We start from the raw sequence: 24,688 nt of genomic DNA, 5'->3' as shown, positions 1-24,688 counted from the left end.
TCAAGTGCAATAAAGTGAGGTAAGAGGCAAACCCCACTATTGCAGCTCAATGCTGCGAGAGGTCGCGATGAAAACAAACACACCAGCAACATAGGGGCATGTGAAAATAAAGCGAAATAACGGAGAACAGAAAATAACAGAAGTAGTCCTCAGATGCCATGTTCGCTATTTACAGCAGTGTCGCAGGGAAATAACGTTGCTGTGTTGCTGCTTATTGACTGAACCTTGTATAGTGTATTAAAGTGTATGCCACTCATGGCCTTAGCTAGTGGGGTGAAAGGTGGTAACGATTCTAGGGGCCAAAAGGTCCAGGGGGGCCCAAAACAAATTCAAAACTGTTTTATTTTAATAGGTAAGGGGCCAGAGCAACATACAGTCAGGGGGCTTTTTTTGGACTTCTGGTCAATGTTGCTGTCTACACTGGGCGCATAATGCGCCACGACGGCTTGAAGCTGTCTACACTGGACATGTCAAAAGGCCGTTACACACTAGCAAGCCTTCGCTTTTACGAGTATCTAGTTCATTTTCAATGAGAGGAATGCGGAAAGTGGCAAATCGCGGGTGGTTTTGCTAGCGGCTCGGAGGCGGCACGCAAGCGGTGCTCGTGCACCCAATATCCTATGGCGTCCTTTTTATGGGGTGTGAAAGCTGACAACACTTTTCTAACTAAGCAGCCAATCATGTCGATCGTCGTTTACCTTGCCGTGAACTGACGCCATGACCAATGACATTAGAGAAGAAGCCTGACACTCTCCTCGTCTATGGCGAGTGGATAGTGCCACTTTAAAGGCTTCCCGGGAGAAGGAGCAGTCTACCCTTCCGTTGCCGTCATACCGTGTCGAGTTTTGAATGGGATTGATTGGGACTGCTGACGTAAGACCGGAGGCGACGTCACGGCGAGTGCACATATGGAACATCTACCGTCGATAACGTAACGGCGGCATATATCAGAAATGTATTACAAAAAATTATACGTGTACTAAGTACATCGTCTCCATGTACATCGCCTTAAAACACGTCTGACACACACGTCCTTTCCAGTTAAAAAAAAAAAAAAAAAAAGTCGTCTCCAGGTAGCTACGTCAGTGTGTTTTGTGTGTGTGAAGTTTGCATTAGTAGATTTATTTGTTATAGGCTATTGCTTTTATTTAGTTATTTCCCAACAAGTGGCAATATTGCATACTAATAATGGTGTTGAGCATTTTTATTTAACATCAAATGTTAACTCCAACTTTGGCATCTCTAACTACACATATCGCAATAAATACATTGGACTTTTGAATAAGATGGCATCTTGCTTACTAAACTTGTAGGTTAGATCATTCATAATTTACTAGTCTGCATTTGTACACAGGAGGTGTGAGGTCTGCCTTTCCTCGTGGAATTTAAGAACAGATGACCAGCGCTCTTTACTGAGCAAGAGGTAAGTCTTTGTGATGTAATGTCAGCTGTGATGGTTGTTGTATGTAAATCCAAATTCTGCACTGAACTCCTTTGGATGTAATTCAGGTTTGTTCATCTGTAACAATTTTGTATTTCATCTGTGTGTACATGCTGGTAAAGAAATACTGTGGTATATGATCATATTGTAACAAATTTATCAGCAACCAATTTGATTTGCCATTTTAACATTTTATTAAGTATCTGTGGAATTCAGTGTAATTACAACAATCCCTTTGGTGTCCAAATATATGGGTCATTTTGATCATTTCTCAACCCATTTCCTCAGAATTTCCAAAAACAAAGGAGGAACAGGGGCACAGAAGAGTGTTCTGTTTGTTTCTCACCAAACCCAATCATATGACTTCATAACACTCAGATTATACAGGAGTCACATGGAATTATTTGATGATGCTTTTGAAGCTTCAGAAGATACGGGCACCACTGACTGTCATTGTATGGACAGAAACCAGCAGGGCAAACTGGCCAAAATTAACCTTTTGAGTTCAGAAAGAAAATAAACATAAGGGGTTTGAACAACATGAGGTTGAGTTAATAATGACTGAACTTTTCCTTTTTGGGTGAACTATCCCTTTAAACCTTGGTTTATATGGTCTGGAATGTTAATATGCACATGATTCATACCGTTTTAATTTCAGGGCTTGTTCGTAACTTTACCGCATTTCTCAGAAGCATCAGAGTTGTCATTCATGCAGTAGGCACAACAAACTTGACTCTTGTAGAAATAATGCAGTGGGATATTCTATGTGGTGCTATTTAAAGAAAGTGTTAGAGGTACAGGAATAAGTCTGAAAATCAAAATGCTAACTTGTGTGTTAATTCTGCTGAACACTGCTCATTTGTCACATTTCCAGAATGCCACCATCGAAAAGAAAACGTGAATGCGTCTAGAGAGCACTTGCTGCTAACCTGAATGAAGACCTCTCAAAACTTGTGAAGGAGTACATGGTATGTTATTTAAATTAAAATTGTATGTTTCCCTAAAACAAACTCCCCCTTTCACCCCTGGTCTGTTGTTAATTTTTGTATTTGACCTTTTTTTTTTTTTAGGATGTTTCCTATGATGAAGCCCTAACCTCTATGCACAAGACCACCCTTGGAATCTATGTGGACTCTTTGTGGACTTTTGAAGTGTATTCTCATTGACTTCTGCCTTTCTCTAAGTGCAACTTGAAATAATTGAAGAAAAAAATCAGCAGTCCCTTTCTTTTGCAATCTGCCTCCTTTAAATTGGAAAAAAGCAGCTAACAATGCATCAGTTGTTAAAAAAAAAGACCAATATTTAAAGGACATGGTAACATGGTCATACTTGAAACAAATATACTGTAACACAGCCAACAAGTATTTCAAGTTGCACTTAGAGAAAGCCTATATATGAGTATTTTAAAATCATTTCAATTAAAGGCAAGATGCTTTTATTTTTATTTTTAGTTTTTTCTTTTTGTAATAAGGAGAATTACTTTTGGATTTTGAAATCTGAAGGCAGTCTTTTACAGAGTAAATATTTTGTAAAACTATTTTCCCTAAATGCATGCTAAACCTACTCATACATGTTCACTGAATGCATTATTCTTTGAATAAACCCTCATCAAAGGATCCAGAATGTGGAAATACAGCAGCAGCAGTTTATATACCACTTTTTACAGTTAAAATAGCAAAAAGAATCACTCATCATATTTCAGTATTCACCACAGAATTAATAGCCATTTCTCTAGCACTGCAGTGGGTGGAAGAAACACAATTGATAAGATCAGTGATTTGTACAGACTCATAAGCACTAGCAAGCTTGTCAAGTGGAGCATCTACAGCATGTCAAGACATAATATATGAAGTACTACAGAGCTTATTTAGAATAAGACAACTAGAATTAGCCTATTAGTAAAGTTTCTTTGAGTACCGGCACATGTAGGTGTGAAAGGGAATGAGGAGGCAGATCATTTGGCTAAGCAGGCCTTGAAACATCTGCAAATTGACATTAAGGTATCCTTTCCTAAAATAGAAGTTAATAATAATAATAAACATTATTTTTTATAGCGCCTTTAAAGAGGCCTCTCAAGGTTTACATAGAACGGAAAAATAAAATATAAAAATACAGAGCTTAATACAAATGGATAAAACATGCATCTCAAAACAACTAATGATAAAACAGAGTAAATAAAGTGATAGTATTAAATTAATTGAATACAACATTATCAATTAACAGCCTCCTGGAAAAAAAAAAAAAAGTTTTAAGATATGATTAATATAAATATTAATGGTTTTGATAGTTTCTTAAATATCAATGAAATTAGCCATTGTTTTTATCATAAGGAAGCCAAAAATCATATCTTTGAGAGACATGGAAAAGTCTTAATAAGTATAATAAGTCTCAAAATATATGTTCCACAGAAGAAAGAAAGTCATACAGGTTTGGAACGACATGAAGAGGAGTAAATGATGACAGAATATTCTTGTTTGGGTGAACTATCCCTTTAAGTAAAAGTACAAATGTATCAGCATCATATACTTAAAACATCAAGAGTAAAAGTTCAGAATGGCACATTCCAGAATATTATATATTACTGGATTATAATTACTGAATTTATGTGTTCATCTTTAAAGTTGTTGCTAGTAATGGTAGGCTCATTATACTGATCTACTACATAAGCTTATTATTATTATTATTATGTTGGCTTGTCAAAGCCAACATACTGATCTACTATATAAGCTTATTATTAGTGGTGCTTGCGAAGCAATGCATCACTATTGTAATCTCACATACTTATTATTATAAGTCTCCCATTATTATAAGTCTCTTATTATAAGTCTCCCAAAGAAACCAAAAATCACAGGACTTAATGACTACAGACCTGTCGCCCTGACGTCTGTGGTCATGAAATCATTTGAGAGACTGGTGTTGGCCCAACTGAAGAACATCACTGGACCCTTTCTAAATCCCCTTCAATTTGCTTATCAGGTCTGTGGATGATGCAGTCAACATAGGATTGCATCATATCCTGCAACATCTGGACAGACCAGGGACATATGCAAGGATCCTTTTTGTGGACTTCAGTTCAGCTTTCAACACCATCACACCAGCTATACTCCAGAATAAATTACACCAACTCTCTGTTCCCATGTCTATCTGTCAGTGGATTACCAGCTTTCTGACAGACAGGCAGCAGCTTTTGAGACAGGGGAAACTCACTTCTAGCACCTGTACAATCAGCACAGGTGCCCCCCAGGGATGTGTGCTCTCCCCACTACTCTTCTCCCTCTACACCAACGACTGCATCGCCAAGGATCCCTCTGTCAAGCTCCTGAAGTTTGCAGACGACACCACTGTCATCGGCCTCATCCGAGATGACAATGAGTCTGCATACAGAAGGGAGGTTGAACAGCTGGCTGTCTGGTGCAGTCAAAACAACCTTGAGCTGAACCCCCTCAAAACGGTGGAGATCATTGTGGACTTAAGGAGAAACACCCCAACACTGACCCCCCTCACCATTCTAAACAGCACTGTGGCAGTAGTGGAGTCATTCAGGTTCCTGGGCACTACCATCTCACAGGACCTGAAGTGGGAGATCCACATTGACTCCATTGTGAAAAAGGACCAGCAGAGGTTGTACTTCCTTCGCCAGCTGAGGAAATTCAACCTGCCACAGGTGCTGCTGATACAGTTCTACTCAGCGGTCATTGAGTCTGTCCTCTGCACTTCAATAACTGTCTGGTTTGGTTCAGCTACGAAATCAGACATCAGAAGACTACAAAGGACAGTTCGGACTGCTGAGAGGATTATTGGGTGCCTCCAATCCCCCCCCCTTCAAGAACTAAACACTTCCAGAGTGAGGAAAAAGGCTGGAAAAATCACTCTGGACCCCACTCACCCTGCCCACTACCTTTTCGAACTGTTGCCTTCTGGCCGACGCTTCAGAGCTCTGAGCACCAGAACCGTCAGTCACAGGAACAGTTTTTTCAATCAGGCTATCCATCTCATGAAAAGTTAAATTGCCCCATTGAGCAATAACTTTGTGCAATACACAGTTTAGTCTTTTTTATATTTATCCAACACATCCAACCTCTTCTGCCATTTCATTCCTCAAAAAAAAAAAAAAAAAAAAAAAAAAAACATTTGCGCTGTACATAACAGATTTGTATTTACACTGTACATAACAGATTGTATTAGATTTGCACTACCCATGTGTATGTGTGTATGTATGTATGTGTGTGTCTGTACATGTGTATAATTAGTTTTATTTTTTATTTTTCATTATTATCTATGTCTTGCTGCTGTTTTTGTATTGTTTTTGTATTGTTGTATACTGGAAGCTCCTGTCACCAAGACAAATTCCTTGTATGTGTAAGCATACTTGGCAATAAAGCTGATTCTGATTCTGATTCTGATTATTCTTCTTATTCCGTACAAAACTTCGGCACCTAACTCGTCCCGCACCGTTTGTAGTAGACCCATGAATTAGGTGTCAAATCGACCGGCCTATTGACGACACCTGTGCTATGACTTTTCTAAGGGATTGGGGGTACAGTGCACCCCTGGGGGGCAAAAAACTTCCCTAAAATTTCCCATAGGCATACTATGGCAAGGGTCTTGCCCATGAAAACATTTTTTTTTTCTTCCCTACTATGGCAGTCAATGCAAGAAAGTTGTCAAATCATATCTCCCAATCAGAATGACATAGAGACGTGGGGACAGGCTCATTTCAATCGGGCTACCAATCAGTCTTTAAGGATCATCTTGGAAATGGTGTAGCCACGCCCTAGCAACCATTTACAGCACCGTAGCAACCACCCCCATAGACTTCCATTCAAAATGGCTCAGAAGGATATCTTCAGAACAGAATGTCGTAGACACTTGGGGATTGGCTCTTTTCAGTCAGATTAGTAATCAGCCAATAAGAATCTCTCTGGTCACTGGCTAGCCACACCCTAGCAACAATTTAGATTACCCTAGCAACCAGCCCTATTGACTTCCATTAAAAATGGCTGAGAGGGATATTTTTGGATCAGAACATTCTACAGACTTGGCAGTTGGCTTATTTCACATGGGTGAGCAATCAGTCTTTGTGTATCCATTTGATAAACTACTTAGCCACACCGTAACAACCATTTAGAGCACCCTAGCAACCATCCCCACTGACTTCCATTCAAAATGGCTAAGTGTGATATCTTCTGATCAGAATGTCCAAGACACATGTGGGTGCTCTCATTTTATTTGGGCTAGCAAGCCGTGTTCGAACATACCCTGTGTTTGGGGGTAAATTGTACCAAAGAGGGTAAAAAGGGGGTCACAAAACCGTACTAAAAAGTCCTATAGGGTACTATGGGAAGATAATTTTGTTCCTACTATGGCAGTCAATGCAAGAAAGTTGCCAGATCATATCTCCCAATCAGAATAACATAAATACATGGGGGCGGGCTCATTTCAATCGGGATACCAATCACTCTTTAAGTATCACCTTGGAAATGGCATAGCCACGACCTAACAACGATTTATGGGACCCTAGCAACCACCCCCCATTAACTTCCATTCAAAATGTCTCAGAAGGATATCTTCAGAACAGAATGTCGTAAACACTTGGGGATTGGCTCTTATGAGTCAGGTTAGTAAGCAGCCAATAAAGATCTCTCTGTTCACTGGCTAGCCACGCCCTGGCAACCATTTAGAGCACCCTAGCAACCAACACTATTGCTTTCACTTAGAGTGTGATATCTTCGGATCAGAATGTCCTAGAGACATGACAGTTGGCTTGTTTTAATTGGGTGAGCAATCAGTCTACAACTATCATCATGGAAACTACTTAGTCACGCCCTAGCAACCATTTAGAGCACCCTAGCAACCAAAAACCATTGACTTCAATTCAAAATCACTAAGATGGTTATCTCAGGATCAGAATGCCGTAGAGACTTCAGGGTTGACTTATTTCACTCAGGATAGCAAGAAGCCATGTAAAGTATCACCTTGGTAACTGCCTAGCAACCACATGGGCTTACCCTAGCAACCAAGTAGCAAAACACATATCTCTGCACCAGAATATCGTAGACATTTACGGGTTGACTTATTTAACTCAGGAGAGCAAGGAGCCTCATTAAGTATCACTCTGGTAACTGCCTAGCAAACACATGGGGTTACCATAGCAACCAAGTAACAAATCACATATCTCTGCACCAGAACATCATAGACAATTCCGGGTTGATTTATTTCACTCAGGATGGCAAGGAGCCTTGATAAGTATCACCCTGGTAACTGACAGTATCACCCTGGTAGCCTTTTCAGTATCACCTTGGTAACTGCCTAGCAACCATATGAGTTTACCCTAGCAACTAATTTGACATTCAGAAAAACAAGCAAGGGGTAGGGTTGCATAGGACTTCTTGCAGCTGGCTGTCTATCTGTTTGATGTTCCTTCTGTCTGTCTGACTGTAAGACCTTCAAACTCCCAACTCTTCAAACTATTTTTAAGAGACTTTATCAAGCCAACATAAAGTTTGTCTTCAAACTTTACTAACTAGTTTTAATTACTGTATATTACTTAGTAAAATTACAGCTCTGCTGAAGATGTATAATTCCAGCACATCAGTTTGCTTTCTGGAATTTCTAGCAGAAAGACTTTCTAACATATGGTTGAAATTGTGAAAGGGTCTAGTATCTAAAACTAACCAAATTGCAACTGAAAACTGAAAATAAAATGTCAGTAAGTTCTGGCTACAAATAAGACAGGAACTCCAGCCTCCTGAATGAAATAAAAGTCCATGACCCATTCAGCTGTCAATAAATTTACACTTTCTGAGTTTTGTCACTCTTTTAACAACCTCACCTAAACCCTTTGGTAGAAAGCTCTGACACTAGCTTTGCATTAGGCTGATGTACCTACCAATGACTTTCTATAGCAGCGACATACTTATCCACGACGTTGGAGTCACACGTCTATTGAAGCGACGTATCCTTCTCTCACGTAAAAGTACACAACTGTCTCCTTCGGTAGGTAATCATGGCACAAAACACTCACCATACTCGTCTACCATCTCGTCAGATAATGGGTGTGAGTAGCTACTAGGAGAAGATATGTGACCTCTGCGACGTTATGTCAGCTATCACACCTCATACCCTTTAGGCTCTAAAATATGACTTTGCATCATGCACTCATCTCACTGAATGTGTCACTCAACGTCTTGATTTTTTAAAGGTTCTACTATTTACTCCATTAAATTCAAGACGCAGACAAGACGTAGATGTGACGCAGATGTCACGTAAACCACGTGTGTCAGTGAAGTGTCTAGGCAGGTCACACACCATTCACATGTTGCAGTGGAGTGATTTGTGTTCAGTTTCGCTAACACGTATTGCAATACTGTATGTAACATGGTTCAGTGAAGCGTGTCAGCGTCTGCTCTAATTACTTCCCTTCACCCACTCGTCTTAATGAACGTGACATCTGCGTCTGCCATTTTTTAAAAGCATGTAACTACTGTTCCTGTTATCCCTTATGTGTTATGTGTTTTTCTTGGCCAACTTGTTCAATGAACTTATAAATAGATTTAAAAAAAATAAGAATTTATTGCATCACACTCTTTTGTTTATCTACTGCATGGCAAGATTAAATTGTTATATTGTCAGTATAATGCATAACTAGAATGAGAAAAGAGATGCTTAAATTTAAAAACTCAAATATAACATATAAATAAATGCATAATAGCTAAATATAAATGTGATCAAAGATAGAAAATAAATACAATTATTATAATTTATATGAAATCTACTTATTAATTTGCATCACATAATATTATAATAAAACAATTTGTTTTATTAAACAATGTTTTGTTGTTGTTTGTTGTTTACTACAAACAACATTTAACACTTATGTTATATCCCTTTATGTCTATGGCGACATTTTAACACTGATCATTTAACAACATTCAGTACTTTTAATAAGGGCATTTTGCAAACAATACAATGTTTTACAGTTTCACTTGTGTGCTTGGTGACATTTTGCCAGTAGCCCACAAGGTGGCGTTCTAAGAACAGCGCAATAGAATGCAACAGTCTGGTTCAGGAAGTGAAAATCCCATTTATTTATCTAATAGACAAATTGATTTTCAACGATTACTTATAAAACTTTACAGACAGACCTACCGTGAGCTACGACATTGTTCATCGATGGTATATACTTCCGTTGAATCTATCCGTCTGTGTTATCTCAAATTTATTGTTTAAAAATCGAATTTGATAGAGGAATACATGGTAAACAACTACATTACCCATGGTACATCTGATGTTTTGAATCATCCGACCTGCCATAGAGTCCAGTAAAAACAATAGACCTTTTTCACACTCTGGGTTTTGGAACGCGGAAGAAAATTATTGCAGGGTAAACTTCGACAGTGGTGAATGGGAGTGAATGGGAGATCACAGAAAATATTATTTTCACTTACCCATTTAATCCAAGAGCAAAAGAAAAAATCCACAAAGTTTGCTAGATTTACACTGATAAATAAGGCGGAAATGCATCATCACAGTTGTGAAAAGGTCTGTAGGGAGGTGCAGAAAATCCGTTCATTCAGACGAGCGAGTGAAGCGGCAGACGGTGCATTAACGAGACGTAGACGTCACGTTCATTCAGACGAGCAAGTGAAACAATGTGAAGGCACACGCAGACGTCACGTAAGGCAAACGCAGACATCGCATTAAAGAGACGCAGACGTCATGTTCAGTCAGACAAGTGCGTGATGCAAAGTCATAATTTTGACCCCAAAGGGACGCCATATCCTGCCGCTTTCACATGCACAGCTCTTCGTGACAGGCGGCACAAGAGGTACAAATATTTTAATCTTTTCATGAGCCTCTGCAGCAGTCATTGAAAGGCTTATTATTCACAGCCAATCACACAACAATTTACTGAGCACATATCAGACTGCTGAAAACATGGAAGAAAAGATACATATCATTAAAATTCCCGAACTACATAATCCTTCGAAAATCTAATAAAGAGATATTATTTGAAAGGGCTTGGGAACGTACGAGTGCACAAGTAGATTTGCCAGGTTAAAATAAATTGCAAAATGAAACCTAATTTTAAAATGAACTGATTTCAGTAGGTGACATGTCGTCAATGCTAATCATAAACATGCCCAAAAATATTTCACTTAATTCTAATGAAACAATAAACAACAAATACAAATAAATGCTGCACTAAATTTGCATCAGGTTTTCTCTTAGGCAAATCAAAGACAAATAAACAATAAACACAAGTGCCATTTTTATTTTATCATTTGTTTATCTCATGTAACAACCAATTATTATTCATCTAACTTCTATCATTTAACTGACTATCTGCTGATTTTATTTAACTACTATATGAAGTGCAATAGTTGAAGAAACAAAGTGAGCCCAGTTTAAAATCTGTGGTCAACTGCATCTTAATTAAAAAGTGTTGACAGAGCACTTACCTCATTGAGGTATGGTAAAACAGATCCAAAATGACTTTGGATAATGAAATTTGTGTTTAAATAGGCTACGTTGGTTTTAGTCAATACAATTATGTGAGTGTATGTGACGCAATTGAGTTCTTGTTCATTTTAAATATGGCAACGTCTACCCCTGAAACCAGCACCGCCTACACTGCACAAAACACATGCACAATGAGGGAGCGAGAGTTTTATATCTCTTGACATTTCTCTTAATTTATGTACACTGTTTTGCACTATTTTCTTTGCATGCCATTGCTATATCATGGGACCACTTTGTACCAACTTGTGCACAAAGGTAGACCTATTGTTGATTGTTTTAGGCCTAATAAATTTTTCATTCATTCATTTATTATTTTTATTGTAATATTATTTTATATAAATTTTTCATTTTCTTGTTTTTGCTCATTTCTTTTCAAATTGAAAAACAAACTATCAAAACATACATGGCTGTTCTCTCTACCTGTAGCTTTGGTCTTCAGCAGTCAACATCCAAACACGTTGCACCACCTACTGGTGAGAAAGAATAGCACCAGGTTGAGATTGTGCATCGGTATGCTGCTGCTTTTCCTGCAGTTCCCGGATGTGGAAGGTTGACTTTCCAACCGAATTTGAACCACTGAATTTGAGGAAGTAAATTTTGTTAAGCGAAATAGAACGGGCTGAATTTTACCTGTCGAAAAGTCTAGATGGTATTTTCAAATGAACTGAATATTTTGTAAACAAACTTTAGAAGGTGAATATTTATTATTTAATTTTTAAGAATGAAATTAGTTGTGAAATGTTTCCAAACTAAATATTCAATGCTTAAAAATACAACCATGTAAAATTTCAGCCTCCCAAAATGCAAGCACTGTAAATTCAATGCATTTAAATGCAAGCACTGATAATACAATGCATTTATTTTTTCGATTAGAGCAATTCGACATGCTTTTATGCTTCAATGACTTTAGTCATGAATTTAGCTCCATACAAACCCTAATCAACAAACTGTCTTCTCTTTGACTTAACACATTGCTCGGCAACTGGGTCCTGCTGAGCAACAGTCTTTAGGTTGTCAAAATCCACTAAAGAACATGTCATCTAACCATAACAATGGTGCTCTGCAGGTCTGTGTCAGCTTCTGCAGATGCATAATAATGATTGTTCTGACAAACTACATCACAGTCTGATTTGAAAGCTGTTCTGCTGCTGATGGGACGGCCCTGCAACCAATAGTTAAAACTGATTTGTGCATCACTGGGGCCCACCTTTCTGCCATCAAGGATGTCTACACCATGAAATGTACGTAGAAGGAAGGCCACAGACTTCAGGAAGGACCCCACTCACCTGTCAGATTGCATGTTTACTCCACATCCCTCAGGATGGAGGTTAAGAAACATGGACACAGACTTAAAACAGCTTCTTTCCATTGGCAGTTAGTATTCTTAACAACCCTATCTGACTGCCCACAAATACAGAAGCCTACATGACATTCCCATACAGACTCATATTGCCAAACATATTGCATCTGTATTGCATTATTTATCGCACTAGTCAACAATAATCTACCTCAGTCTCAAAACTGTGACAATTACTAAAATAAGAGGCACAATTCACTTTATGTCTTTGTTGTATATTTTGTTGCACTAGATGTTTTATGTTTATTTTGTCTATTGTTTGTTTGGCTTGTATTGCCCCTTGTCTACAACACTGAAAAAAAAAAAAATTACCATTAGTGAATTGTACATTAACACATTTTGCTCTTTTTATTCTCTGCAATTTTTTTGTTCTTGTTTTTTTTTTTACTAAATAATAATGTTGTTTTCAATATACTCTCTTTGTTTCGAATGAACTTAAGTAAATTATGTAAAGTCAATTAGAAAAATTAAGTTGTTTCAGCCAAGCTGTGTTTGGGGGAGTAGCTATAAGCTCTTGCAACTGAATGTTTCAATTATGTGGAAACGGGCAAGGTTTGGAGGCTTATGTGGAGCATACATAGTTGTTGGTAAATGATAAGTGTTGTAGTTATGTTTACAGTTTTGTTAAGTGTTATCCATGCTGTTTTGTGTTCAATTATGGTGTTTTATTTGAAGCCTCAATCATGGAGATCAGTGTTCCTTACAGTGTTGTTACCAATTTACTGCATGAGTGTTTAGTACAGAAGAACTGATGCTATAATTGTATTAGTGTCTAAAAAAAGAAATTGGGAAAGATTTACATCAAGATAGAGAATACCGAACTACACTAAAAACTTATTTGAAACCTTATGTATGTATTTTAATTACTGGTAAGTGGAATACCCCATTACCCCATTGATTTTATTTCTCTCAAAACACAAAATAGCAACAACAACTACCACAGTACTTTCCTTAACACCTATTTGTCACTATGCACAGCAAAAAATTTCCAAAAATACTTATTTATCATTTTCAGTTTTGTTTAAGGTTATTAAATCAAACATTTTTCAATAACTGTTCAAGTGAAAAGATGGTATTTGGGGTAAAAAGCCCCCCATGTTGCAGGGGCTAATGGCCCCTATAAAACACATTGTTTTTCTTAAGTGGGGGGGAATAGATTTGTTATGAAAAATGTCCAAAGTGGGCTCACATTGACTCATCCAGTCATAACAGAGATTAGTTTGTTTATAGAATATTTGAGATGTAATAAAATGATAAATGTGTTTGAAATTAACAAGAAATGGTTGACTTTTTCTGAAGTAAATATTTTGAGTAAGCATCATCTTAATGTTTTACAAAATTAAGCATCTTGGTGTCTCAAAATTATTTGCATAAGTTGACTATTGCCCCGGTATCTACACAATATCACTTTAAACTCCCTAGGGTCCTTTTACCCAAGGTGAGGGAGCCTTTTATCCCAGATGTGGGGTAAAAGGCTACCTAGCCACCTTTTTTTTTTTTTTTTAAACTGAATTGTGATCAAAACAACCTTCTGTTTATTTATTTATTTATTTATTTATGTTTTTTAAATAAAACAAAATGATGTTGCTCTATCAATATTCATTAAAAATAAATCAATATTTTTGACCTGATAAATTTTTTGACCAGAAAAAAGCTAAATTTCCTTAACGGGTGCCTTTAGCCCCGTTGTACCCTATATGATTCAACTGGACTGGATTTACTCACTTTACTCAATATATTTATATTATAGTCAACTCATCTCGATGTAAAAATCGATTTTGTGCAACCACTTACTGTATTAAGTAAATTCGAAAAGCATCTTTTCAGTGTAATGTCTGCAACATTGTGCTGATGTGTTGTTGAAAATAGTGTTAACTAAATGGTGAACTTTCCTGTGAAACTACATTTTGTTTTTAATTCTGCCCACCAAAGAAAAATGACAACAAAACTGACTTTTACTTTGCCTAATGATTTGTCAGCTGTAATTCAAGGTGATCCCAAAGAGCACAACCTAAACATTTCCATCACTTGCTACTCACAACCATTTATTAAAGCTCAGCTATTGTAATGACCCAGCTGCCACACTATGATCAAATTCACTAGCATGTGAATATTGTTGATGTAATAGGCTAATGCAATTAATAACTTATTAGTTTTTAAGCATGAAACATTTTGACATTAAAAAAGACCGGTGGTTCTAATTTATCAGTTTAAATAATGTGTAATGTTTAATGTGTTTGTTCATGTGTTTCATGTCATGTGGTCCCCTGGTCATGTGATTTCATGTTTCCCTCCATGTTCATGTGTCTCGCTTTCATTGGTTTATTGTCTTGTTACCTTGTTATCAGTTCTGTCTTGTCATTGGTTATCACTGTCATGTTTCTCCCTTGTCCATGTATTTAAGCCTCATGTTTGCCATTGTCCTATTGTAAGTGTAACATTGTTGGATTGTTTATGTCAAGTCAAGTCAAGTTATAGTCAAGTTCATGTTTTGTATTTTGTTCACGTTGGGAGTTACGGCTTTGGAATTTCACATTTGATAATAAAACTGCACTTGGGTTCATCACACATCATCGTCTTTTTCATTGCCAGCAACAGCATTACAGAACACCTGACCATCGCAAGTTCAACAGCAGTTCAACTCCTATGTCTTTACCAGGGGAATCGATCCCTGGAAAATTATGTGGAGGACTTCTGCGCTCTGGCCTGCCGGGTGGACTTTAATGAAGTCGCCCTCAAGGACATTGTCTGGGTGGGATTGAGTGAGCCGGTTTCCTCCTTGATGCCTGGCAGTCGCAGTCCCCTCAATCTTGCTCAGTATATGACCTTGCCCTGCAGATAAGTGGTTCTACGTTCACTGTGGTGGAGGCGGATGCCGAGCCGGAGTTCCACATCATGGCCGCCAAACCAGGGTTCCACATCGTGGCCGCCAAGCCAGAGTTCCACATCATGGCCGCCAAGCCAGAGTTCCAAGTCATGGCCGCCAAGCCAGAGTTCCATGTCATGGCCACCAAGCCAGAGTTCCACGTCATGGTTGTTGAGCTAGCGTCACTTTTTGCCCTGGATCCTGAGCCTGCGCCGTGCCATGTCACAGCAATGCCTGAGCCTGCGCCGTGCCAGGTCACGGCCACGCCTGAGCCTGCGCCGTGCCAGGTCACAGCCACGCCTGAGCCTGTGCTGTGCCAGGTCACGGCCACGCCTGAGCCTGCGCCGTGCCATGTCACGGCCACGCCTGAGCCTGCGCCGTGCCATGTCACAGCCATGTCAGTCTGCTCCATGCAAGGTCTCAGGCTCACCTCTGGCCAACGAACCAGTGTTGCAGGCCTCGTCCATTCCAGAGCCATCTCTTACTGGGCTATATGAGCTGGAATTGGTTCCCGCCCTTGTGCCCACCCTTAGTTCTCCTGATCAGGCAAGGGGAACTTTCGACCATTCGACCCCACCTAGACATTCCGAGCCCTGGACTCCACCTTGGTCCTTCGATCCCTCAGTCCCATCTTGGCCCTATGTCCCTTCAGCTCCACCGTGGTCCTTCAGCCAATCGGCTTCTCTGGGGTCCCTCGTCCCTCCGGCTCTACCTTGGTCAGTCGGTCACCTGGCCCTGCCTGGCCTCTCCTATCCTCCAATTTTGCTTCATCACTCCAAGCCTGCGGTTTCACCAAGGACTCCTTCCCTATGGCTTCACCTTGATCCTCATTCCCACTGGCTCCGCCTCTGTCTTCTGATCCCCCAGCTCCACTTCTGTCCTCCGAGCCTATGGCGCTAACTCGGTCCTCTAAACCTCAGGCTCCACCATGTCCCTTCAAGCCATCGGCTACTCTCGGGGTACCAAGTTCCCTGGTGTCACCCTTCAAGTCTCTCATGGCTCCGCCTTACATGGCTCTGACCCTCGAGCCTCTCATGGCTTCACCTTCCACTGCCGTTGCCCTGATCCCATGCTCCACGCCCTGTCTTGCCAAGCCACACCTCAAGACCCAAACCACCCACCCCCCAGCTCCCTACAGAACTTTTTGATTATGTCATGTTTCATGTGTTTGTTCATGTTTTGGGGCATTGGGAGCTGCCCCTAATGGAGGGGATATGTAATGCTTAATGTGTTTGTTCATGTGTTTCATGTCCTGTGGTCCCCTGTTCATGTGATTTCATGTTTCCCTCCATGTTCATGTGTCTTGCTTTCATTGGTTTAATGTCTTGTTACCTTGCTATCAGTTCTGTCTTGTCATTGGTTATAATTGTCATGTTTCTCCTTTGTCCATGTACTTAAGCCTCATGTTTGCCATTGTCCATTGTCAGGTATTGTAAATGTAACATTGTTGGATTGTTTATGTCAAGTTATAGTTAAGTTCATGTTTTGTATTTTGTTCACGTTGGGAGTTACGGCTTTGGAATTTCACATTTGATAATAAAACTGCACTTGGGTTCATCACACGTAATCGTCTTTGTCATTGCCAGCGACAGCTTTACAGAATGTTATTTGTTTGCATTTGGTTTCAAAGAAAACACAGGTATTGTCTGTGTATCATCTACTAGAAACCATATAGAACATTACCTGATAAAATGAAACATAGAGGTAGAGACTGAAAAAAGAGACCACACTATGCAGATGAACACTTTCTGAATGTAGATGCAAATCTAACAAAGAGTATGGTACAACGGGGCTAAAGGCACACCTTAAGGAAAATCAGCTTTTTCTAGTCACAAAATGCAATCAAGATCAGAAAAAAATTAATGTCTTTTTATTAAATATTGATAGAGCAACATAATTTGTGTGAAAAGAAATAATAACAGAAGGTTGTTGTGATTAAAATTCCATTTTTTTTTAAAGGTGGTGAGGGGGCCTTTACCCCAGACCTGGGGTAAAAGGCCCCTACTGCCCCCAGGGGGTTTATAGTGATATTGTGTAGTTATTGTTATATTTATAGTTATAGTTATATTGTGTAGTTATAGTGGTTATAGTGCAAAATTTGTCAACTAATGGAAATAATTTTGAGCCAGCAAGATGCTTTTTAAGATAAGATAATGCTTATTTAAAATAACTACTTCAGAAAAGGGTGCACCTTTTTTCCTGTTAATTTCAAACACATTTGGCATTTTATTACAGCTCAAGTATTCTATAAACAAACTAATCTCTATTATGATTGAATGAGTCAATGTGAGCTCACTTTGAACCTTTTTCATAACAAACCTATTCCCCCCACTTAAGAAAAACAATGTGTTTTATGGGGGCATTTCCCCCCTGCAACAGGGGGGCTTTTTACCTCAAATACTATCCTTTCACTCATTGGACAGTTATTGAAAAACTTTTGATTTAATCACCTTGAACAAAAATAAAATGCTGACAATAGCAAGTAAGTATTTTGTCTCAAAATAAATGTGATAATTTCAGGGATTTTCATTAGCTACGTGAATTTAGAACATTTAAAAAATATATATTAAATATTAGTTAAAATTACCTCAAAATCAACCTTTAGGCATTACATGCGATGATCTCATGGATCGGGAAAATTTAACTGTGCATAGTGACAAACAGGTGATTAGGAAAGTGCTGTGTTAGCTTTTGTTGCTATTTAGTGTTTTGGGAGAAAAAAAAATGAAATGTGCTTTTTACATTTATGCATTTGGCAGACGCTTTTATCCAAAACTTTTCATCCCGGGGAGCCTTTAGCCCCACTGTACCCTAATGTAGCTGTATATAACAAAGATAAAAAAGAATTAGACCCCTCTTTTAATAATTTCTCCTTAGAGCAGGGCTGTTCAATTCCACTCTGTGAGGGCCACCATCCTGTTGAGTTCAATAATAACCCAGCTCTTGTAAACCTGCCTTTAATTTTCAGATAACCCTGAAGACATTGATTAGCTTGTTCAGGTATGTCTGATTTGGGTTGGAGTTAGACTTTCAGGCCCTCCTGGAGTGGATTTGAGTAGCCCTGACCTCTACCACAATGACCAAACTCTTCAAAAACCAGCCAGCTATTACAGGGAATGGGACATTACCCCTCTAGTTATCCCACTGCTTCCACCTCCAATAGATATACAATTGTGTTGTGAGCAGTTTTAAACCCCTGGGAGTCCCCTTCCAGCCCACGCAGGGCAGCCTTCTCCAGAAAGCAGTAGCAGCCTATCACTATCCATTAAGTCCAAAGCTCTGGGGAGACACACATAACAAGGAGAAAACCCTGTTAAGTGCTACATAACACATTACAGTTAGAATGACTGCCTATACCAGATCCAACTTGCCCAACAGCTCCAGCGATCCAGAGACATGACAGATTTGCTCTACTGTACAAAGATTCTGTATATAGTCATGAAACCCAGAAAATGTGTTTTTGAGCCATGGGTTTCCGTGAAAATTTCTATAAGGTTTTAGGAATGGCTTTTTTTTCATTAATGAGGAAAAGATCTGTGGTTATCATTATTTGAAAAAATGACAAATTTTAGGCATGAAACAAGCTGACAGGTTCTTTGAACTGGTCGGCTCATTTACATGTGATATGTCAAGCCAGTCGGCTCACATGGTGTAAACTGATAGGTCCTTTGACATGTAATCGGGTAGCAAATCAACTTATCTACTCTTTTTTTGCCTAACATTTAAATTTGCACAGTTTGCAAGTAAGCCAGTTTAGCGCGCTGCAAAAATTTTCTCTGAAACCCACCACCTACCCAGCTCCACAAGTCTAGATCTGCTCCATGGGGATTGTATTTATGTCTAATTGTGCAGCAGCATGTCATACATGCTTAACTCAGCATATCTGTGTATGTTCTAGTTGTAGCAGCACTCTGTACTTGCTCTGCAGCAGCAGCACAGATCGAGTCTGCCAAGACCAATATCCTATCAATATGCAGGGTTGGGAGGGTTACTTTTGAAATGTATTCCACTACAGATTACAGAATACATATTGTAAAATGTCATTTGTAATGTATTCCGTTAGATTACTCAAGGTCAGTAACATATTCTAAATACTTTGGATTACTTCTTCAGCACTGGTAGATCTTTTCACTTGTTTTGACTATAAAAACTCTGCTAGTACAGTAAGACAAAATACACATGTTAAAAATACATTCTCTGAAAAACCTAAATATCTTATGCAGTGTTGTTTCTAAAACAAGATCAATCAAATTGATCTTGTTTTAAGGATTTTTAGATATTTTTACAGGAAAACAATACAGAAATCATCATCAAGAATACGATTTTTCCCCAAAATCAAGGGTCTTACTAGAAAAAAATAAATTATGATCCAATGGTAATTGTCTTGATAAAAAAATATGATCTTGTCTGGTAACATGTGCATGTAAAATGGCTAGAAATAGCATTTTAGCTTAGCGTAAAGCTGACAATTTACGCAAGCTTTATTTCTATTACTTCTGCTCCAAACTTACTACTCTGTCTGCTCGTATTAATGTAACACATCATAAGAAAGTGTTTCACCGCTGTTTAAATGCACTTTGGATCGCATCATTTAATGTATACATTTTTCCATCTGAAAGGACTAAATATTAAATGAAACAAATGACAATAAAATGCAAAGTAATCTCTTCAATAATCAAAATACTTTTTGAATGTAACTGTGTTCTAATTACCAATGATTTAAATTGTATCTGTAGTGGAATACAGTTACTTATATTTTGTATTTTAAATACATAATCCTGTTACATGTACTTCGTTACTCCCCAACCCTGTCAATGTCATATCCACATTAACATGCTAAATCTTTCTAAGAGTTGTCATGACTGATCTTTCCAGTTTTGTGCTACAAACAAATAAATGCATTTGAATGCCATGTAATTCATCCAGACTGATCACATCTCATGATAGGTCAAAAGTTGTTCAACTGAAATTGGGCTGTGCTTACCGAAATTCAAACCCCAACCCCCATTGGCTGAAGCTGGAAGTGGAAGTATGGGCACCTGTGAGCTCTATTTTAAAAGTGAAATGTCCACAGAGTGGCACCAAAGGTTAATTGTAGCAAGTTTTTTTTAAGAAGTAATTAATGTAATGCAGTCATCAGGAATACATATTTTATTAAATGTCAGTCAAACCCCAACCCTAAACCTAACCATCAGTGCAGTAAAAATGTAATATTAGTGGGGAAGTGCAATTTCCGAATCACGTTCATCATTGATTATGTGAACACAATTACTTCCTGGTTTCCATGGGACCAGAACCCATGTATATGAAACTGCCTGCGCAACGCATTAGCAGTAGCGCCAAAGGAAAAGGTAAAAACTTGTGAATTGATGCAAAGATGTCTGATGGGAGATGGCACTTTTCAGTAACTCGGCATAACAACTTACGTTTTTAAAGCACACAACTGCTTTAAAATTCATATTTGAGGTATAACTGCTTGTAATGTATTCTGTGAAACAAAACAAGAAAATAATGTTAACCACAGACCTTTTTTACTCATAAATCAAAAACTGCTATTCTAAACACCCAATAGAAATTCCCAAGGAAACCAATTGCAGATTAGCCCTCATAATTTACCTAAAAATGTATTTCATGAATCAACACCTCTGTTTAATGATTTTATAAATAGCTGGGGGGGGGGGAATTAACAAGAACAAAAATGAAATAAATAATTGTGCAGTGCGGTTTTTCTTTGACAATTAAATTAGTTGCCTGTGCTTTCTTCAAGAACCCTGCTGGTGTCTCTAGTGCTTCTAGATGATGCTAAAGTGCAGGCGCCAAGGTATTACAAATTCAGTGCTATAAAAACTGTTGAGTTGAAGGGCTTTTCTTGGTGAAAAAAAATTGAAGGCAGAAGTTGTGTAAATATTTTCTGAATCTCAACAATAATGGAGTTGCCCTAAACACAATATGACAAATCAGTATGTATGACCTTCCTTGTGACTTAATTTTAGCCTTTTTGCCAAAGCCTTGAAAACGAGAACTCACGGGATCATCTCAAAGATGGCTGACTCCAAGCAAGAATGCTTCCAGGTCCTCACGCACAACAAAACAACCTTAACCAAGCTTTTCTATCCTTGGGGTCTGGTGTTTCCATACATTGCAGTATATACCTCTTGCATGAAGAGTGGATACACCAGATCAGTATTTGCAGATAGCTGCAAATAACACATAACATTTCCCATCTGCTCATACGCAGCTCAGATCTCTAATATGACTCTGATCTCAGATGACTCTGTTAGGTCCTGACTGAACTGAAGAACATGAAGAAGTACAGCTGGAATAATCAGAGGAGTTGTGCAGGCAAAAACCCTTACATTTGGTGTGATTAAGTTGTTACAGGTGCACTCAGTAATTTCTTCCCCATTAAAAAAGCTTTACTCCTAAAGAAATGAACTGTAATTTTGAAACATATGTATAAAATCATGACCACTCACATGAGATGAGGACTCTGTTCATACTGTATCAGTAACCTTGTAAAAGCTATTTAATTCTACATGCGGGAGGGGCTGCCATTTTAGAATCACATGACCAGCTGAATACTACTCACTTAATCTCAGTAACCATCTTGTTATTGGACACTTTAATGCTTGGATTAAATTAATAATGGAATAGTGAATTAGTGAAAAGTGTATTTCTACAATGCTATCTGTAACTGAAAACTATTGATTTTTAATTATGCTGCATCCACACCACTAGGTGTCACTGTAAGTCCAAGATGACACAAACAAAAAGATAAATGACTGATCTTGTTAATTGAAATAAAAAAACAGAAGTTTGATCATATGCAGTTAATTTACTGTTATACTGATTGCTTTCAAATATAATTCTAAATTGGCCATTTTAATCTTAGAAATCACAAAGAATCTTTCATTACATAGCTAAATTGGTATTTGTACACAAATATATTTGATAAATATATTGGCCTTGAAAGTACTTGGCATCGTATCAAAATGGAAATAAGTGATGTCACCCACACCAATATATACTTATGTTGCAATAACAAAACTGGTATATTGAATATTAATTTTTTTCACAGCACACCACCACTTCAGTGTTACATATGTGATTTAAAGCATCCCTCTGCCCACCCACTTTAAGTCAGCATGGAAGAGATTAAAAAGAAAATCATCAATTAATATTGTGTGAGATGTAACATTTCTATCCATTTGTGTCACCTTCTTTTCCTCCTGTCCTTTCTTCAAAAAAGAACTCTTTTGGTGAGTCTTTCTAATTTGCTTAAAGTTTTTTGATAATAAAATCAGAACTGTGACTGACTGATTTGTTGCAGAGTGTAAAACAGTTTGTTGTTTGCCATTTTTTTTTTTAAACAAATTGATCTTCAGAAGTGAGACAATGAACCGTGTCCAATATATTCACCAAAATAAATACACTGCATGTGTCCTTCATTCTGGCACTCTAAGATGAAAGAGGGAAGTAAACAATGAGTTCTTCAAGCTGGATTGTAAGAGGGATCACATTTCTTTGTTATAACATATGAAAACAAAGTCACATAATGTTATTTTAGAAAGAATTTTATAGAAACGTAGAGGAAAAGAAAACAATAAAGTAGAAAGTATAGATCTAATGGTCAAATGGTCCTCATACACTCCATGGTATATTCATACAGTCTTTTAAAGCATTTCACTAAAATATGATTGAATATGGAACATCAAGCGGCCAACCTTGATTCTGGTCTGGCTCATGTGTCATCCACTGATAAAACTTAATAATAACACCCACTGATAACATCCAACGATGGCACCTACTGATGACACCCACTGAAAACATCCAATGATAACACCCACTGATAACACCCAGAGATGTCACCTACTCACAACACCCAATAACAACACTTGATAGCATCCATTTATAACACATTTAATGATAAATCCCAGTGATAATATTCAATGATCTGTTCTATCCAACTGAGAGCTTTTTGATATTACTGTTAAACCTATGGGCTTACTTGCTTTTGTTTAAATATATCACACTCATAATAAAAAATTATATTTGCATAAAAATGTAAACCTAGCACAGGCACATAAACAAGGCTTAGAAAACAAACAATAACAGTGAATAGAAAACCTCACTCACAACTAAGGCTCATATTTGTACAGGGCAAGCTGAGAAACATTGTGCTTCAGGATTCAAGGAAACAGAATCAGCCTTTAATGATCATTTATGTTCTCTTTATAAATGCTGATGCTGTGAACATTTCAGAACAACCCGATCTCTTGAAAATTCATACATATTTTTAGAGTTGGCTATTTCATATGATTTCGTATGATTTCGTTCATATAAATTCGTATGATTTCATCACGTGCAAATGCCCGGATGTCTAATACACAAGTAAGTGCGAGTTCCGCGCACAAGGCTTTAAGTACATGCTTATTAATATTATGCCCTTACCCAAACCCCTTATCTAAACTTAACCAATCAGTAGAGTGTGTAAACATGACAGGAAGCTGTTGTGTGTGACAGAAGCAAGTAATTGTCATGTATTAGATGGAAACGATGTCCAGCGACATCATTGGCTGTAGTGAAAGTTGTGCGAATTCATATGAGTGCAGATGTACGATATCGTGCGAATTAGCCAAATTTAGAAAAGTCGTACGAATCCATACGATTTCGCTGTGAGAGTGTGTAGCAATTTCAGAAATATATTTAAAGCAATGCAGAGGAGACTTGCTACTTGTCTTAACTGAGAGAGGAGGCATAATAGAAGGAAAGACAAACAAGAATACTTACAGCATTCTTTTGACTCCTGGACTCTTGTTTTCATGAAGGCATCAAACAGATGGGGCCAACCACTGTTATCCACTACAACACACACACATGCACACATGTTCTGGTCATCTTATTTATAAATATTTGTAGCAACATGCACATGTACACAAGGGAATATCACTGTGTAAATGTGTGATTTTTTTCTGTGTTTATTTGTGTGTGTGCTTTTGTGCATGCACATGATCAGTTGGTTTTGTGTATATGAGAGAGTGAGAATGCATGTGTGTGTTTCTCTGTGATCTTGTGCATTTGCACACTTCCTTACCACAGTTCTCTTCATCTGCTCCATTAGGACAGTCCTGCTGCCCATTGCAGTGCTGTGGTTGAGGCAAACACACCGACAGATTCCCACATGGGAACTGACCCAATGGACACATGTCTGAACCTGAAGAATCTACACTCACAAACACACACATACATGCACAGAAACAAGGTAACTTCAAGATTTGTATTTAAGTTATAATTTAATAGTTAATTTAAGTCAACCCGCATTCTGATGCATAGCAGCATAAATGTCTGAAGTTGAGGCATGAAACTCTGATAGGTTCTTTGAACTTGTTATCTGTTAGCCAATCGGCTAGCTCACATATAATATATTAAGCCAATAGGCTCCTTTGACATGTAATCGGGTAGCCAATCAACTTAAGTACTCTTTCTTTGTCTAACATTTAAA

At 38.1% G+C, this 24,688-nt stretch overlaps 1 protein-coding gene across 1 annotated transcript in view; it reads right to left on the bottom strand.

Annotated features, from left to right (window-relative positions):
- The window catches only part of LOC127435368 (relaxin receptor 1-like), an 82,283-nt gene that overhangs the window by 49,144 nt on the left and 8,451 nt on the right, over positions 1-24,688 (bottom strand). The window contains exons 2-3 of the mRNA XM_051688794.1: positions 24,281-24,409; positions 23,977-24,048 (exon numbers count right to left, since the gene is read on the bottom strand). Coding sequence (XP_051544754.1) covers positions 23,977-24,048; positions 24,281-24,409 — 201 coding nt within the window. The remainder of the gene's footprint in view (positions 1-23,976; positions 24,049-24,280; positions 24,410-24,688) is intronic.

Source organism: Myxocyprinus asiaticus, chromosome 4, assembly GCF_019703515.2.
Source record: "Myxocyprinus asiaticus isolate MX2 ecotype Aquarium Trade chromosome 4, UBuf_Myxa_2, whole genome shotgun sequence".
In the NCBI taxonomy this organism is placed as follows: Eukaryota; Metazoa; Chordata; class Actinopteri; order Cypriniformes; family Catostomidae; genus Myxocyprinus; species Myxocyprinus asiaticus.
The sequence above is the reverse complement of the archived record's forward strand: the minus strand, read 5'-3'. Positions and strand labels throughout refer to the sequence as shown.